Raw genomic sequence first — 18,321 nt, 5'->3', positions numbered from 1 at the left:
TCCTGATACAACTAGGATTCATACATAACCCCATCAATAAACATTTCTGTCAGCATGAACAGTACGCTAACGTTATTTGACAAAAAAACTTTAACATTGGATCCAACCCATCCGATGACTCATAGTAGATTAGATGTTTTCATACGTCACTCTACAGTGCTCAACGTGGCCTATATATTCTACCTTTCAAATTTTGATCTGCTCTTACATTATTCTTTTTTTTTCCCCATCTAATATATACGTCTCCCTCTTATTGCTCTCTCAAATTTCTAGTGCTGTAAATAATATTTGGAGCAACTGAATTTCATTTCTAATATTCTCTCTCTGCCACCAAGTGAAGACTGAACATCCCCTGCATAGGACCGCCTCTTGAATCTGGGTCATATCCTCTAACAAGTACGTCATTAATTTTGCTCCCTTTTTTTTTTTTTCTAATAATAACTTCATTAATATTTGCTTGATCAATGAATATTGCGGTGTCTTTTGCTGTCATTGTTGATAGCTTATCATCTTAAGCTTCTTTTTTTTTTTAATCTGATATTATTTTGGAGATTTTGGATATGCACAAAGTTAAAACGACCCGTTCAGTTCGCTGATTCGAATTTTTAATTCGAGTTGAGATGTGATTTTATGTGAGAGCTTTTTACTGTAGCAAAAAAGTTAGATATGATTGTTTGTGAGAGCTTTTCACTGTAGTAAAACTCGAATTCTAAACTCGAATTAACGAAATGAACGATGCCGACTTCAGGCTCACGTGCATGATAAATATTAGATATAGCAAGCGCATAGAAAAATGAATAATTCTGCAGCAATAAATCCACACCAATTAATCTCTAATGTGAAGTCCACTATTCGTATTTCTCACCAATTAATCTTATTAGAGTTTTCCTTCATTAGTGTTTTGATTTTGATTATTTCTTATTTAACTCTTTGATCCAATCTCTCATATTAGGGTCAATCTCTTGGTCACTCTCTTGAATTTTTTTTTTTGTTCTCATTTTCTCATAACACATGAAACTAAAATCTAACCTTGTTGTCATTTATTACAAAGATGTCATTCTTTCAAATTATAAAATGTCGTTTTACATTTATTTTCACTTCTTGTATTTTCTCTGTCTACTATTTTGTTATATGTTAAATTCTTCTCATTTTTTTTTTATTATTTCTTATTCAACCCTCACTTCAGCCTCTCATATTAGGGTCAATCTCCTTGTCACTCTGTTTATTACCCTTTTGCCATGTATCTTCTCATTTTCTCAGAAAAAGTGAAACCAAAATCTAACATTCTTTGTCATTTATTATAAAGATATCATTCTCTCAGATTATAAGTGTCATTTACGGTTATTTTCACCTCTTGTATTTTATCTGCCTACTATTTTTTATATGTTAAAATTCTTTTCGTCCTTTTTTTTTTTTTCAAACCAATCATGCACTCCCAATGGTTGTCTTGTGACCAAATAAGTCAAATAATTATACTTTTCTTAATAAATGGCGTTTCTAATATTTAAGAAAATAATCAGTCTAATTCCAAAAATATTAAAATAAAAGGAAGAATCAAGATAACAATTTTTTTTATCACCCGAAAAAAGAACAAAGTATGCCAAAACTAATTTTCTCAATCAACTTTTTATGTACATTTTTTGGCAAAAGGAACAGCCATGTAAATAGAAAAAGTGTGCAACTTTTTATTTTATTTTATTTTTTTCATTGGAAATTTTATTTTCTTTAATCTATATCATATTAATTTCTAGCGTAATTACATCAATCTATAGTATTTATTTCTTATCATTTTGCAATTCAGGATGTTCGTTGATTGATTTAGGACGTTATTTGGAGGTTAAACCGCAAATCAAACTTGATGTGATTTTCTCAACCCAAACAATCTTTTTTTTTTTTTTTTTTTTCCCAATACAACTCAAACCAAACCAAAAGAATCGTACTGGTTTCTACAGTTTGGACTTGTACTTGAGCGTCAAAATTTGAGCTCCTAATTAAAGGCTATTTTTGCTAATAGAACAAGATATTATAATATAAAGAAAGGAGATATAAAACATACTATAAAAAAACACTTTAAAAAAACATACTATAAAAAAAAGCATTAGAATCCATCATGTAAACATTAGAATCCACAAACAACGCTTACTAATAACTAAAAATAAAGCATTACAATAATTCAACATCAACAATTTCTAAAGTATAAATAAATAAATAAAAATAGCAACAAAAATATTACATATATGTGTGTATCTTTGTCAAGTGTAGAACGACATTTATTTAACGTAAGACTAAGGTTAGAATTTAGAAAGGTACAATAATAATTTGGGATAACCAAATTTCATGGAAATTACACCTTCTCTCAAGTTTCATCTCCTAGGCTATGGCGCTGTGACCTTTATTCAAGCTTTCCTTCTCTTTATCTATGAACCTTGATGGACTAAACTGCCCCTATCTTCATCCTCCAAAGTGCGTTAAGATCACCACAAAGTCAAATATACGAGACAATTCAGAATAAGCCCTTCTCACGGTGTCAAATATAGACGGAAAATATGTGTCTTTTTAGAGGTAACGAGTTAATGGACAAGACTCCTTACTTTATCACGATGTGTGACGTTTGTCAGCCAAACTTCATTGTTTAGGCTTTCAAAAAATCCCCTTTTCCCTTTTTCTAGTAATTTTCATTTTTTGTTACAAGTTGACCTACGAATTTTAGATTAATTCCGATTGCGTTTCCTTATTCTTTGTGTCTTGATAGTTTTTATTTTTGTTTCCTGTTCAAAATTTTCACTCTTTGAAAAAATTAATATTTTTACTTTTTTTAATTATAAAATAGGTTAGTTTTGTAATGGCCAAGAAAATCCCATAATTTAAATAATACAATTTATGTATTTAAGTCAAGAATTTTTCTTGAAAAATATTATACTATATTTTGTGACTGAAGGATTTATAGAATTAATATCAGTGTTCCTAAACTCTATAGCAGATTTCATGTTAAGTTCATGTTTTACGATTAAATAAATTCGATCGATAAATTTTCATCGTAATTTAAGGCAGAAGAATTTTCAGTACATATACAGTTTGAGAATCTTAATTCTAAGAATCTCTGAGCACAATACGATGTTAGTAGCGTACAAAAAAAGGCTCTAACATTTAAAAAAAAATCCTTAATTGCCAAACAGTTAGGTTGAAGTCACGAGAAAAATACTTATAGTAGAAGGGTACAATGTGAGCTCGGGAGTTGACACCGTCGATAACAATGTCATTCCCGGGATATAATGTAGAAAATTTAAGTTTAGAATTTGTTTAGTCTAGAACAAATTTCAAGACTTAAAACAGTTCGAAATATCACGAGTAAGAATTTAATGTGATATCGAAGTAGTCGGGAACTAATATTGAAATGTAAATAAGCAGTAGAAAAGGAACCGTCAGAAACTAAAACTTCCTGTCGGCTAAGTTACTTCCTTACAGTCAGTATAACTTTTATCTATTTTAAGAGAAACTTAAGAGATGAGATAAATGTACAATAGTAGGTTAAGATTTGGTTGGATGAGATGTGATTTGATGGGGTAAATGAAGAGTAATCATGATATTTTCTTTTCCCTCTCCTTTCTTTCACTTGGCCGGCCATGATCAAAAGAGTTGTAACACAATTTTAGTTAAATAAGTAAGGTGATTAAAGAGTTGAACATAATTACTCAATTATCCATAAATAGAACCATCTTAATCCAGGCCTCACGTTTGCTCTATTTCCCCCCTTTCTCTATACCACAACCAGTCACACTCCTCTCTTGTACCCTCTCAAAAATTTTCACTCATCCTTCTAAACATAAAGCACTAGTCTAGGATCTCAAGAAAAAGAAAAGGACCAAGGTGTGTGTCTAGCTAAGGATTTTCTTCAAGGGTAAAACTATAAACCTTCTCTTTCTTGTTTCTAACAAAATTTAGGATTTAGACATGCTCTTATCAAATTTTTCCACTTTTCTAATTCCAAGTCATTAACAAACCTTAGAGGAAGAAAAAGGTGATCAAAGTGTTTTAGGATGAGCCTAACCAAGAATCTTCTTCAGGGGTATAAACTCTAAACACTTCCTCTATTTTTCAACCAAAGTTTAAGTTGTAAATCATGGATGTAATTTGTAGCTCTTGAGAAAATAAGTTTGTAATAAGGGTGTGTGAGTTTTATGTTAGTTTTGTGTGTTTTGAGGTTACTTTGATTAGTATTATGTGGTATGTTTATGCTTGGTTTAAGTTTGCTTATTTTGGGTTAGAGGTAAAATTTTCCGGTTACTTTGAATGTGAAAATGAGGATCCTAGAGCGTGATTTTTCAGTTATTCTAAATTTAGACTTATAATTCTTGATGTTTTGAATATTTTTATGTGACTGTGAATAAACCCAATTTTAACTCCAAACACAAGTCTTAAACCATTTTCAAAAATACCTCAAAGCTGTCCCAAAAACAACTTTAAAAACTGGCAGCCACTGTGGCAGCCAAACGAGCCCCTTTAGAGGCTAAATTTCATCTTTCTTCGAAAACAAAAATTTTAGATCTTGACGAGATAAAGATTTCCCGTGAAGAACATATTTTTAAAATCCGACTCTAAGATGCAGTAAAATGAAGATATCAGAAACTGCACAGTTTACTAACACAGTTTTGGTTTTTAACAAAAGTTATCAAATAACTTAAGATGTGATTTTAGTAAAATACTACAGATTTAGACCTCACTTTAATGAAGAACAGTCATGAAGAAAGATTTAAAAAAAAAGTTTCTAAAATATAGTTTCACGGTGGTTTACAAACTAACCGTAAAATGACTTGTGGAATAGTTTCAAAAGTCGGTATTCGAAAGAGAATTTATAATGGGATTTTAGTACTTGTAACTAGATAAATGAGCAATCAATTTTATGAAAATTGAATAATAGTTTCTTTTAAAAACTCAACAGTTTTCGAGCAAAAACATCCGAACGGAAACTTACAAGCCAAATGGGTTAGGTCCTTAAAATTACAAAGATTAGATATGGATCCAACACCCACATTAATTCAAGAGACCCTGCTTAAGTCTAACATTCAACGGTCTAAGAGTTAGAATGTCGTTATTAAGTTTCTAGGCCGAATTGGGCTTTAATATCAGAATAAGCCCAATAAGAAAATTTAGGGAGAATTAGCAGTTACATTAGATAATTGCTTTTCAATCTAGGCATATGTATATTAAGGGCAATTAAGGAAAATAAAATTTTAAGGATTTAATAAATTTGTCCTTATAGTAAATTATCATTCAATAAAGGAAAAGAATACATGCCTTAAGTAAAGGATTAGATTTCCTTCATAAGCTGTTAAAATAGAATAGCAAACGACAGTTAATCTTACACTCTCAATGGGTATTTATTTTCAGAAGTAAGCAAGTAAGAGAATGGGCTGTTTGGCGAATAGTGGATTCCAGCTCTGTAAATCAGGTAAGTAGGAATCTCACCTACAGCATGAATAGATTTTAAAGAAAATGTTACACATGTTATATATGCATATTTATGCTTTATGCGATGTCATGTCATATTGCATACACCTTAATAAGCCAAGTAGAACTTATAAGAATAAACTCAGTTGAGTGCCGTACCAGCTTCTGAGAGGGAGGTAACTTAGACTCCACAAAGGAGATTAAAAAAAAGAAGTACATAGTAAGTTAAATCACGATATTGTTGGAGATGATTGCGCGCACATGGTACGAGCACTCAAGCCCATCAGTAAGTAAGATAAGATCATATAATAAGAATTTAATAAGACGTGATCATAATTAAGCATAAATAGCTCATGCATATTTATTCATGTGAACTTACAGGTATTTTGCAAGACATAGTTCCTACTTGCTGAGTGAAAGCTCATCATAGAATATTTATACTGTAGGTAAGCAACCTGCACTTAATATTTGATGGATTGATGGCGAGACGGTGGATGAATGATGTGGAGATCAGGGTATGGATACCGCTAGCAATTATTTTCGTAATCAGTTTTACGTGATAAATAGTTTTGCTAATTATGATTCTGAAACTATATGTTAAATGGTTATGTGGATTATGGCCGTAAGTAAGCAAAACTTAAGGATTAAGTATATACATATAGATATATCTATATGCTTTGAAAAATGGATGTGTTAATGTATGAATATTTTAATCAAGAAAAGAATTCGTAACTTATATCTACTATAAGAGTTTTAAGAGTAATAAAAAAAAAAAAGTTCCATAAATTTTAAGAAAATCTAGCAGGTACAAGTTAATTTTAGCTACAGTGACAGCCATATAAGAGGGTCGTCACAAGTTTCTTGTTTTCATTTTGTCTATACGTGTAAAGGCCTTCTTTTAATGAAAACTAGTTATGATATATTTAATAAAATTTAAAGATTTCTCTTTTTCTTTTTCTTTTTTTTTATCAATCTTCAGTATTATTTGTGAATCAAACACTTTGTTGCCAATTTCCCGTGCTCTGTGTGAATCAACAAATTTATCCATTTATTTTATTTTTTATTTTTTATTTTTATTTTTCTAATAAGCTTAAGCTACATCATTGATCTTGAACTTCTCCGCAGTTCACCACTATTTGTTTGTCGCCTCACTATATTTTGAATTACGTCTGGATAATTTTTGAGTTTTTTTTTTTCCTTTCCTTAGTTTTGTCCATTTTCTTACAAGGTCGTTAACTATTTTGAGATTTGTGGTGGATTATTGACCATTTTCTTGTAGTGATCATGGATAATAAAGTTTATCTTATAAAATTAAAGTCAATTAATAGACATTTATTTTTCAAACTCATCACATATTTCTTTCCAACAGGTGTTGCATGATTTTATCTCACATGATCCTATTCTTTCAGCAGTTTAGCCCTTAAAAGTACTAGCAAAGGAAGTGTTTGGGACTTTGAATATTATTGGTATGGCTGATTCTTCTTCTTCTTCTTCTCCGTCTATTACCTCTCGGTTGATCAAGTATGATGTCTTTCTTAGTTTTAGAGGAGAAGACACTCGTGGTAATTTCATAAGCCATCTTCATAAAGAATTACTTGGAAAGAAAATTGAAACGTACACGGATGACAAACTAGAAAAAGGAGATGAAATTCCACTTGAACTCGCGAAAGCAATCCAACAGTCTAAGATTTCCATAGTTATTTTCTCAAGAAACTATGCTTTTTCCTCATGGTGTTTGGATGAGCTCGTGCATATACTCGAATGCAAGGAAAGAAATGAGCAATTCGTCATACCGGTTTTTTATTGCGTAAATCCATCGCATGTACGAAAACAAGAGGGAAGTTATGCAACTGCATTTGCTCTACTTGAACAACGTTTCAAGCACAGAATGGATAAGGTGCGTCAATGGAAAAATGCTTTGACTGTAGCAGGCAATCTATGTGGATGGGATTCAAAGGTTGTTAGGTAATTATAAATTGTACATCATCTTCTATGCATATATTTCATATACATGTTCATGTAGTTGCTTTCTAACTTTCATTTTCTGATGCAAATTGTTTAATGCATGTGAAAGAAAGTTTCATTTCCATAGTTATTACTAGTTAGTTACTATCATGATTCATACATGTACCAATGACCACTAGATCAAATTATATGTTCATGACTTTCAATTTTTACTTGCTAATTAACCTCTACTTTCCCTTATACGTGCTAGGCCTGAGTCTAAATTAATTGAGGCAATTGTTGGAGATGTATTGAAGAAGTTGAAATACACATTCTCAAGTGATCATATTGGTCCTAAGGGTCTAGTTGGAATTGATAAACGAGTTCAAAAAATTGAGAAGTTGTTAAGTATTTGCTCGCCAAGAGTTCGCATTGTAGGAATTTGGGGGATGGGTGGTATCGGTAAATCGACTCTGGCTTCTGTTGTGTTCAATCGGCTTTGTACTCAATTCGAAAGTTGTTGTTTTCTTGCAAATATCAGGGAAGAGTCAGAGAAACATGGATTAATTACATTAAGAAATAAGCTTCTCGGTGAATTACTAAAGGAAGAAAACCCAGAGATCGGAAACTCGCCAATCGAACCAACCTTCGTTGGTGCGAGGCTTCGTCGTAAGAAAATGCTCATTGTTCTTGATGATGTGGATAAACAAGAGCAGTTCGAATGCTTAGCTAGAAGTGATTGGTTTTGCTTTGGAAGTAAAATCATTGTAACAACAAGAAACGCACAACTGCTTAGAGCTGGAGCTGATGAGATATATGAAGTTGAGGAATTAGATTTTGAAGAGGCTCTTCAACTTTTTCACTTGAATGCCTTTGGAAGAAGGACTTTTGGAGCAAATAACTATATAAAGTTGTCGAAAAGGATAGTAAATTATACTAGAGGCAATCCGCTAGCTCTTAAGGTTTTGGGCTCCTACCTTCATTCTCGGACCATTGGAGAATGGGAATGTGCATTGAATAAACTAAAAGTAGTTCCTAATATGGACATTCATAAGGTGTTGAGAATTAGTTATGATGGACTAGATGATGCCGAAAAGGACATATTTCTCGATATAGCATGTTTTTTTAAGGGGCATGATAAAGATTTTGTAGAGAGAATATTAGATGGTTGTGACTTCTTTGCACGTATAGGAATCAGAGTTCTTATTGATAAGTCTCTCATAACTATTGAAGACCATAACAAGCTATGGATGCATGATTTGATACAAGAAATGGGTTGGGAAATTGTTCGTCAACAATCTATCAAAGAGCCTGGAAAACGCAGTCGGTTATGGATAGCTAAGGATATCTGTCATGTCTTCAAAAATAGTACTGTAAGTTTTGAACACTTTCTTAATTTAATCTTTTTCTTTTGTTCATCTGTTAATTATTTTTTAATCAATGTATGTATGCTATATATACATTGTTTTTGATTGTCAATGTATGTATGCTATATATACTCATCTATACATTGTTTTTGATTGTCAGGGTTGTTACACAGTTGAAGGAATATCCCTAGACAAGTCCAAGATTGAGAGAGACATAACATTGCATCCTCTAGTCTTCCTTGAGATGTATAACTTAAGATTGCTCCACATTTATAATTCTACCAACTACATGAAGAACTACAAAGTGTACCTTCCCCAAGGTCTCCAATTTCTTCCCGATTCGCTTAGATATCTTAATTGGAGTGAATACCCTTTAAGATCTTTGCCATCAAGTTTCACACCAGAGAACCTTGTTGCACTTGATATGTCTCATAGCCAACTTGAACAACTTTGGGATGGAATCCAGGTTTTCACATTGTTTCTTTTTCTGTTTTTGTTTCAAGTATATTAAGTATACAAGGCAGCTAAGTTATCCTTTTGCTTGTCTTTTCTTACAGAATCTTTCAAACTTGAAACACATAAATCTCAGCTACTCTAAGCATCTGACGCAAATCCCGGATCTTTCTCAAGCGCCAAATCTCGAAAGCATAAATCTTTTATTCTGTACAAGTTTGTTTGAGGTTGCTTCACATAACACTCAAAATCTTCACAAACTTACTATTCTGAGACTAAGGTATTGTGAAAACCTCTCAAGTCTTCCAGATAAGATTTATACAAGAGCTCTCAGACTTCTCGATCTCTTTGGTTGCTCCAATCTCAAAACTCTTCCAGAAATTTATGGCAATTTGGAAAGCCTACAACTAGGTGAAACAGCAATAGAAGAACTGCCAATATCAATTTTGTCTCTTAACAATCTTTCTGAATTGGATCTTAAGGACTGTAAATTCCTTAAGAATCTTCCAAGTGGTATGCTTAAGCTAACTTCTCTGACAGATGTTAACCTATATGGCTGTTCATCTCTTGAAAACTTCCCAGAATTTCCAACGTGCGTAAAAAAGTTAAGTTTGTCACATACGGCAATAGAACAAGTGCCTTCATCAATCGGTTATCTCCGTGATCTTGAGCAGCTTCTTTTGAGCGGCTGCACAAGGCTTGCAAGTCTCCCAACAAGCATCTCGAAGTTGAAGTCTCTTAAGCATCTTGATCTTTCTTATTGCTCGAAATTAATAGACTTCCCAGACATTTTAGAGCCTATGGAACACCTACTGATTCTTGAGTTACAAGGGACTGGGATTAAAGAGCTACCATCATCCATAAAGAACCTTATTAAGCTTCAAAATCTGCTATTGAATGGATGCACAAATCTTGTGTTTGTCCCACACAATGTCGGTAACATAAATAGCCTCAAGCTCCTAAACCTTTCTAATTGTTCAAAACTTGAAAATTTGCCTTCCCTGTTAGTTGGTTTGAGTTCTTTGAATGAGCTACATATGAACTGTTGCAATTTACTAGAAATCCCCGATTGGTTGATCGGTTTATCCTCGTTGGCATATTTAGATCTAAGTGGAACCAATATTGGGGGAATACCTACATGCATCAAACAACTTTCAATGTTGAAATTCCTTTACATCCAAAATTGCAAGAACCTTCAAGTTTTGCCAGAGCTTCCATTGTCTATATCGTTTGTTGATGCACGCGGATGCACGTCACTTGAATCAACAACGGGTAACATGACTATACTCACACAAGGATGTTGGGATGACTATCATGTTACTCAGAATTGGCAACTTTCTTTTTACGAGTGCACGAAATTGGACCAAAATGAACGAGACAACATGGCGACCGAATTTCAGTTTAGAGTTTTGTGCACAGCAACTGCATACCTACTAAAGCTCGGAGAAGTTGAGGTCAGTCTCTTTCTTGTACATTAAGTAACAAAAATGAGCAGTTTTTCAAGATTGCAATTAACAACATAATTTTGTCCAGGGACCTTATGCTCATCGCGCAATTAGTATATCTTATCCGGGAGATGAAATACCAAAGTGGTTCAACAATCAGTGTGAGGGATCTTCAATAGATGTCAAACTTCCTCCGAATTGGAATAATGATAACTTCATGGGGTTTGCCTTATGCGCTGTTGTTTCATTTGAAAACAATTATTCCAACTGCTACTATCCAATTTTTTCTTCCGAATTTAGTTTCAAAACCAGCCACAGTGAAAGCGAAGAATTCGAGTGGAGCTTCTATGATAACCGATGCCATTTTCAGGAGGAGGATCAGATCAACAACACAGTACTCAGATCAGATCATGTGTTCATGTGCTATGAGCTAAGCTACCATGACGAGAACTACCGAGACTATTTTGACGCGACGGAGGTTTCATTTAACTTCTTCCTTAGAGAATATGATGGTGATTATACAGTTGTCAACTCCTTCAAAGTGAAAAAGTGCGGGATCCGCATGCTTTACCTCCGAGATGCAGAGGAATTCGGCATTTTTGACGGTCATCCTTGGCTAGCAAAGTCAGATGCTACTAGCGCCGAGTCGGAACAATGTGAAACAGAATTGGTTGCCTCTACTTACAAAAGAAGAAGACTGCACTACTGAACTAGAATGATCACCAATACCATGTGATTTCTTATTGATTCTCTCCCACAATAGAGGTAAACAAGCACAAGTAGATTAAACTTTGTACTATTATTTAGTTCACATTGGTTTATTTACCACTACGTTGATCTTATAGGTTTTCATGTCAATAATATCATATTACATTTTATATTATTCCTCTCTATATGTAGACGATTTTTTACATATACAAATGGGGCACTTTTATTGAACTCAAGAGCTTTTCTTTTCAGGCGGATATTCTGGTTTCCGTATCACAATATTTCAACGAACGACTAAAATTCAACTAGTCACAAAATAACAAAACTCAGTAAGTGCCGGTAAATTAGTGGGGTGAGTAGTGTAATTTAGGATAGAATTTAGATGGTGATATAATTTATAATCAGTGAGAATTCCAACACTAGAATATCATGCAACATTTTTTTTCGTGTTTTGGTAGTGTTTAGGGTAGCGTGGCTATTTGTTTGGTTCAGGAAATGGTGCCTCTTTCCGGCGATGATGGTGGTGGCGCGTAATCCTCACGCACTTCTGTTTGGTGGCACCTCTTCGTCTCCGTTGCGTGTCTCTCGAAGCCGGCTGTCTTCCTTGACAGTCTTTGTTGAGCTAAACTACAACAAAGATGTCTTTTATTACTTTCGTTAATCTATTTTTATCTTTTATTTTATTTTATTTTCTCTAGATGTACTGAGCTTGTAATAAGGTTTATTTATAATTTTTAAAGTTTAGAGTTCAATAGTTTTTGAATTGATGTAGTACTATAGTTGATTTTTAATTTATTAGAGATTTCAAATTTGAAATTAAGAGTACTTAAAAACTAAAGTTAGGATCTATTTATAATTTTTTCCAAGAGAAAGTTACAGGATTTATTTTTAAAAATGCATGAGTCTGAATTTTTACCTTTATTCGTGATCTTTTACTAGTTGTTTAACTAAAAATGTTATTAATCAAGAGTAAGAAGTATAAATTTTGATCCATACACTTTTAAGGAGTATTTGTCTCATTTCTCCTATTATAAAGTATTGTTATATGTTTGAAAAGCCCATTACAATTTCCTACTACTTTTCATCTACGGAGGTTTATATTATTTTTATTATATTTTTTTATCAGTTTAAATAATATTTGGGGAAATGTCTTGTCTAGTCAGACCAGTCCAACAAATATAACTTTTTTCGTATTCTCATGGAACATCGTACCCTCGCATATAACACTTGATTCGTTCGTATAATATTTAAAAAATATAGTCCAACACATCTAATATTAAGTATTAATATTACGTATAATATTAAGTATTATGCTTAAACAAACTGAATGCTACACATACGTATAAATAATATTACACTAGAAAAAGAAAGTTATAATTACCATATTATGCAGGCTCCGAACTTAAAACTTTACCTAAGATATATTCAAGTTTAAATAGGAAATAGAGTTTACTGTTTAAAACCCTTTCGTTACTTTGTTAGGGAGTTATTAATTATGCATTAATAAAGTTCTTGAGAATTATTCCAATTGTTTCACATCAATTTTCAGTTTCCTTCATAACCAACAAAGCTCGTGCTTATTTTGGGCTCGTTTAGTTCGCTGATTCGAGTTTTTAATTCGAGTTGAGATATAATTTTATGTGAAAGCTTTTTACTGTAACAAAAAAGTTAGATGTGACTATTTCTAAGAGCTTTTTACTGTAACAAAACTCAAATTTTAAACTCGAATCGGTGAAATGAATGAGGCCTCTAATTATCTCATAGTCTTTGTATTCTATGGAATCAATTAGGGGTCAATGCATACTTTCATGACATTTTGCGTAAATCAACAAGTTGATAGTTGTTCTTTAATTTTTCAGAATTCTAATTGAATCAATGAATCCGAAGAAAATCTATTTTATTTTGTGTTTTTGTTATGCTTCCAATACATCAGTTCAAGGATTTTTTTTTTTTTTTAAGAATGCTATAATAGTCATGTAAAATGTCGTTTTAAGTAATGATTTATCTGACTTTGGCCCCCTGAAGATTGATTTTTTGGATTGTGTCATGCCGTTCAGAGTATTGATTTTTGTCTTATTTTCATTAATGACGCTTGAAAATATTTATTTATCTCACTTTGCCTCCCTTATATTCACTTTTAGAGATCCAGCTCTGATATAAAAATAAAATACATCTTATTAGCCATCCGTTAATATTTACAATTTCACTCATTGGCCCCCTTATTTTTTTTCTTTAGTTATAACATTTACTTGTATTCTTAAAAAAATGGGGGGGAGGGCAAGAGATAAATACTTCTTATCAGAATTTTTACCTCTTACTCTTATTTAATAATATTTTTAGTCAAATAATTATATACTACTTTACTTACCGTATGCCTTACCGACCTTACCCAAAAATATGATAAAACAATAAACTATTTATAAGTAATTAAAATTAATATCATTAGAATAATTACTATATATCAAAATTTTGTTATATTTCTACCTAATTTCTCCTTTCACTAACATTAAAGTTGTAAGTTTTGGGTCAAGTCAAACAGACCGATTTGAGACATCACTGTTAGTTCGGATCGGGTTAAGATTTCGAGTTTAAAAATTTATGAAAAATAGTAGAAAATAGACCAATATGAAAAGCTTAAGAAAATATATAGATCAATTTTTAGTTATAGAAATTAATAGACCATAATTTGTCAAGTTATAGTTTATAACCAGATAAGTTATGGATAAACTTATCAAGTTATGGTTCATAGCCAGACAAGTTATGGACAATTATGGACAATAACTTGTCAAGTTACAAGTTATGGACAAAAATAATAATTTAGCCTATTTATTAACTTATATAAACTATTGACCTATTAATTTTAATTCATCTTAAATTTTGACCTATTTCTCTCTTTCTCCCAAAAATTTATTTAGAATAGATCGATCTGACCGAAACGCTCTCTTTCTAAATATATATATATATATATTTTTTAAATATCTTATAAGATTTTGGGCAGGGCTGGACCATCCCTCTCCCATTTAGTGTCAGGCCGGCCCGGTCCAGACGACCCAATCATTACCTCGTCTAGCATTCACGGGCCAGGCCCAAATAACACAAATAAGCGCGCAGTCTTTCTACGATGCGAGGGTTGTCTTGTAGAGCTGCATCATCACAAACCCTCCGTCACTCTCGTTGCCGCCGTCGCCGACGGAACCAGCCACCACTGTCCGTCATCGCCGATCAAAGCAGCCGGAACCGGCAGGGAGCTATTCATTCACTCTTTACTGATCGATATATATATATGTATATATGTTTATATTGGAGTGATTTCTGTCCTTCACTCCAGTTTATGTTTCCTTTTGATTTCTACCTGATACCTGATCGTTTTGTTTTCTCCTTCGTATTTGTCTCAGAAGTTGGACAAAGGAAACATGTATAAAGATAAACAAGGGGACAGAGGAAGATCCTCGAGGGCTCCTCTGAAATCCAAAGACGAAAGAATGGACATTATGAAGATTATGAAAGATATCGAGGTTCTAGGTATGCGTAATTCTATCTCTATTTTTGCAATTTTATTTATTTATTTATTTTTGTTCTTTGAGAGAATTTCATTTTCTAATCTCGTGGCTTTAATTAGAACTGTGTCTGATGCTTTTCACTAATGAAGAAATCGAGTCGAACATATAGTCATATTATGATTCCCTACAATAGGAGTCGGATATAGTTTATGTACGTTTCTTATGCCGTTATCATAAATAACTCATAATTGTAATACACTGAATTGTAATTGTAATGAAAACTACAGACTGGTATTATTAAAGCAGATTTTTATTTTTTTTTTATTTTTTTTTTAAGAACTCAGCAGTAGAATTGGGATTGTGGAAGGAGGGTAAAGTTTACTGAGTTATATATATGTCTCTCTGTGTGTGTAGAACATGCGTATTGAGGTGTAATGCATTGGTGGGCAAAGAAATAAGTTGCTTTGAACTGCTAAATGCTATTTGAATTTGCTCTTAGAAAGGTAACTATCATCTCAGATAAGGTGACGGAAGGGAATGATTTCACATTAGTAAGGCTAAAAGAGGAACTCAAAGTCAAAACTCGACTTTGTCTTGCACACTGACTTCAATCGTATAGAGATTTCCCACTATCTGTGTCGATACCAGAAACTACGACTGAATCGAAGTTGAGGTTGAAATTTCTTTGAGATGCCAATGTAATTGTCGGAGGCTCTAGGGAATTTGGTTGTGCCACGCCGTGATCATGCCCTTGAGGCAGCTATCATAAGCAAGTTTAAACACTCTGAATAACATTGCAAGAAGAATGAAATTAAAGTGTTATGTCGGTATAAGAGTTTTTAAAGCTCGTTTGTGCTTCCGCAAGTACCTGTCCACGGGATGTCAAGAATGTCTTGCGTAGTTCTTGCCCCATTATTTTAGTTTATGGGGTGCTTGGCATCTGATTTAGCTAAAAGGGCTAGGTTATTTTCTGTTTTTGGCATCTATTCTCATTAATCTCATTTCTGTGTATCTTGTTTGAATGACACGTGGTCTGGGGCTCAGCATCAGTTTCTATCATGTTTACTGTGTAAGCGAAAAAAAAAATAAATAAATAACCTTGTCCTGGTTGTTGATCATAAGGAGTTTATGTAATCACTTTTAAATACCTTGCCCTGGTTGTTGATCTCAAGGAGTTTACGTAACCACTTTTAATACATAATCAGGCTGCCTGATAGAACATCTTAGTTTCTTCATTAATTTCATTCCCAATCTTTAATGTAGAGATTTGTGTATAGGCTACGTTCTGAGGATCCTGTGTTAGGTGCTAATACCTGCTGCTTCACTCGTAATACTTTGAGACAACCTGGTTTTGATTCACTGTTCATGCTCATTCTATTAGGAGTTACTAAAGTTTCTTAGAAAGTGAGCAAGCAGATTAGTTGAGTTGCTTGGAGAGTTCTTCTCTGTGCTTGATGTGAAGGATCAGAGAATCCTAAGGATCATAAACTACAAACTGGCGTCCCAAGTTAATTACAAATGAAAATCTTGATAATTGTATGAACTTAATCTCTAAACGATGTTAGGGTGATTCACTGTTCATGCTCATTCTATTAGGAGTTACTAAGTTGCTTATAAAGTGAGCAAGCAGATTAGTTGAGTTGCTTGGAGAGTTCTTCTCTGTGCTTGATGTGAAGGATCAGAGGATCCTAAGGATCATAAACTACAAACTGGCGTCCCAAGTTAATTACAAATGAAACATCTTGATAATTGTATGAACTTAATCTCTTAACGATGTTAGGGTCACAATTCATATGTTACTAACCTTTTCTTTTCCAGTTTTGAACAATAATTTTGGTATGATTGGTTAGAGTTATAATGTTTTCACTTTTACTTTACGGTGCTTTTTAACTGTTTGGTCTAACTTTCCATGGTAGAGGAGTTTGATTTTGTCGGGCTTGGAAAATCATAGCTACAACAGATGCATCAATTTTCTCGTGGTGGTTGCATGTAAACTACTACATGAAAGTTAGATAGAACAACTTCAAATAAATGAATATATATGTATTTGTGTGTATTTACTTTCCTATGCATGTTTCCTCAAAGATTCCATCTGATTGTCATTTGGTTGGCCACTTTGGTTTCTGATTTCAGGTTCCTCACATATGACATGGAAAGAGAAGAAGGCACTGGAAAATAAGAAGGTGGTTTCTCTTGGTGGAAAGGTATGGTGACACTTTTCCCGTGTTTTTATCTCAATGTAGTACAAAGTTCTGCACTGAGCACTCATTGAAGTAATATCACATTTTATCTCGTAAAAAATAAGTAAGTATACATATTTTCTTTACCAAGATTTGTAGCTTAATCATACTTGTGAAAATACTGGTTTTGCCCTTGAGACAGCCTCAAAAACAACAGAGACTACCACTTAGTGTAGCAAAAGGGAGGATGAAGAAACAGAAGGAAAGGGAACAGAAAATGCTCCAAGAGGTATTGTTGATCGTTTCTTTTCCATTGCCCATTTGTTTGTTTATCATTCTGTGTTGCAAAACCTTTGAACTTTCCTTAATTCTGTAATCTGTATAGAGGATGATTCTTGGATGTTTCGGTGGGAAATATGGTGGCGGTGGACCTAAAAGATCCGAGGTGAAGCGCCGGCCAGAGGACCAGGTTCTGAAGTCGAGTGAAGGCCACTTTAGAAACGGTGTACTCAATGTGAAGCATTTGCTGCATCAGACTCCATCTAGAGAGAGTAATGCTGTTGCTCCTATGTTTAAATTTAATGAAGGGAAAAAGAAGGTGAAAGGAAAAGGCAAAGGAAAAAAGAACAAAGGCAAGAAGGGTGGTGGTAAGAAACGCCATTGAAGACTTGCGAAACTCTTAGCGTTATAATCTAGTTCAGACGATGAGTGATTCTTGTTTCGGCATCTTACAGGTTTTATAATCTAGCTTGACCACTAGTTCGTTTCATTTTGTATCACCAGAAAAATTTTGTAAAACCCTGTTCACGTTTCTTACTAATATACCAGTTTTTTCCACCCAATTTCCCCCCAAAAAAAAAAAAAAAAAAAAAAAAAAAGAAGAAGAAGAAGAAGAAGAAGAAAAAAGTGGCAGACCTCGTATACCAGCTTGCGTATTCTATTTTCTGAACCAAAAAAAAAAAAAGGACGGGTGTAAATATACGCTTCTGGATGAAATGCATAATCAATTGTATGTTATGGTCCTTTGAATATGGATTTCAATTACCTCGGCAGTAATATATTTCCCCTATATTTACTTGAAATAAGTTCTTTAAAATGTATCCCTATTTATTTTACAATTTCATTGTTTATATGCTTCTTTAAAATATTTCTTCCCTTTCACACTTTCCTATTAAATTTTTTTTTTTCCTCTCGCTTTTTTCTAAAACTTATCACATGAATTAGTCTTATATACGTGGAGTTCAACTAGTTTCCTCAAAAATGTGAGGGACCTCAT

The 18,321-nt window shown here is 33.2% G+C and overlaps 2 protein-coding genes across 2 annotated transcripts; both read left to right on the top strand.

The window, feature by feature from the left end:
• The first annotated feature begins 6,916 nt into the window (after positions 1–6,916).
• LOC112094299 (disease resistance-like protein DSC1) lies at positions 6,917–11,366 on the top strand. The gene is made up of 5 exons (XM_024174856.1): positions 6,917–7,413; positions 7,664–8,765; positions 8,920–9,225; positions 9,317–10,666; positions 10,746–11,366. The coding sequence occupies exons 1-5, from the start codon at positions 6,917–6,919 to the stop codon at positions 11,364–11,366; spliced, it is 3,876 nt and encodes a 1,291-aa protein (XP_024030624.1).
• Positions 11,367–14,483: 3,117 nt separating this feature from the next.
• LOC21396724 lies at positions 14,484–17,887 on the top strand. Its single transcript, XM_010090671.2, has 5 exons — positions 14,484–14,609; positions 14,761–14,887; positions 16,999–17,069; positions 17,248–17,334; positions 17,431–17,887. Exons 1-5 carry the CDS (start codon positions 14,487–14,489, stop codon positions 17,707–17,709), a joined length of 687 nt encoding a protein of 228 aa, XP_010088973.2. The 5' UTR covers positions 14,484–14,486; the 3' UTR covers positions 17,710–17,887.
• Positions 17,888–18,321: the final 434 nt, after the last annotated feature.

The sequence above is a fragment of the Morus notabilis genome, unplaced genomic scaffold (assembly GCF_000414095.1).
Source record: "Morus notabilis unplaced genomic scaffold, ASM41409v2 Scaffold281, whole genome shotgun sequence".
Lineage (NCBI taxonomy): Eukaryota > Viridiplantae > Streptophyta > Magnoliopsida > Rosales > Moraceae > Morus > Morus notabilis.
The sequence above is the reverse complement of the archived record's forward strand: the minus strand, read 5'-3'. Positions and strand labels throughout refer to the sequence as shown.

Excerpts from the sequence above, each read along its gene's own strand:
- LOC112094299 (XM_024174856.1), top strand. The coding sequence starts at position 6,917 with ATGGCTGATTCTTCTTCTTCTTCTTCTCCGTCTATTACCTCTCGGTTG. Across the intron at positions 8,766-8,919 it reads ATGTCTTCAAAAATAGTACT|GGTTGTTACACAGTTGAAGG; the intron begins GTAAGTTTTGAA and ends TTTGATTGTCAG. Across the intron at positions 10,667-10,745 it reads TAAAGCTCGGAGAAGTTGAG|GGACCTTATGCTCATCGCGC; the intron begins GTCAGTCTCTTT and ends AATTTTGTCCAG.
- LOC21396724 (XM_010090671.2), top strand. The coding sequence starts at position 14,487 with ATGCGAGGGTTGTCTTGTAGAGCTGCATCATCACAAACCCTCCGTCAC. Across the intron at positions 14,610-14,760 it reads AAAGCAGCCGGAACCGGCAG|AAGTTGGACAAAGGAAACAT; the intron begins GGAGCTATTCAT and ends TATTTGTCTCAG. Across the intron at positions 17,335-17,430 it reads AACAGAAAATGCTCCAAGAG|AGGATGATTCTTGGATGTTT; the intron begins GTATTGTTGATC and ends TAATCTGTATAG.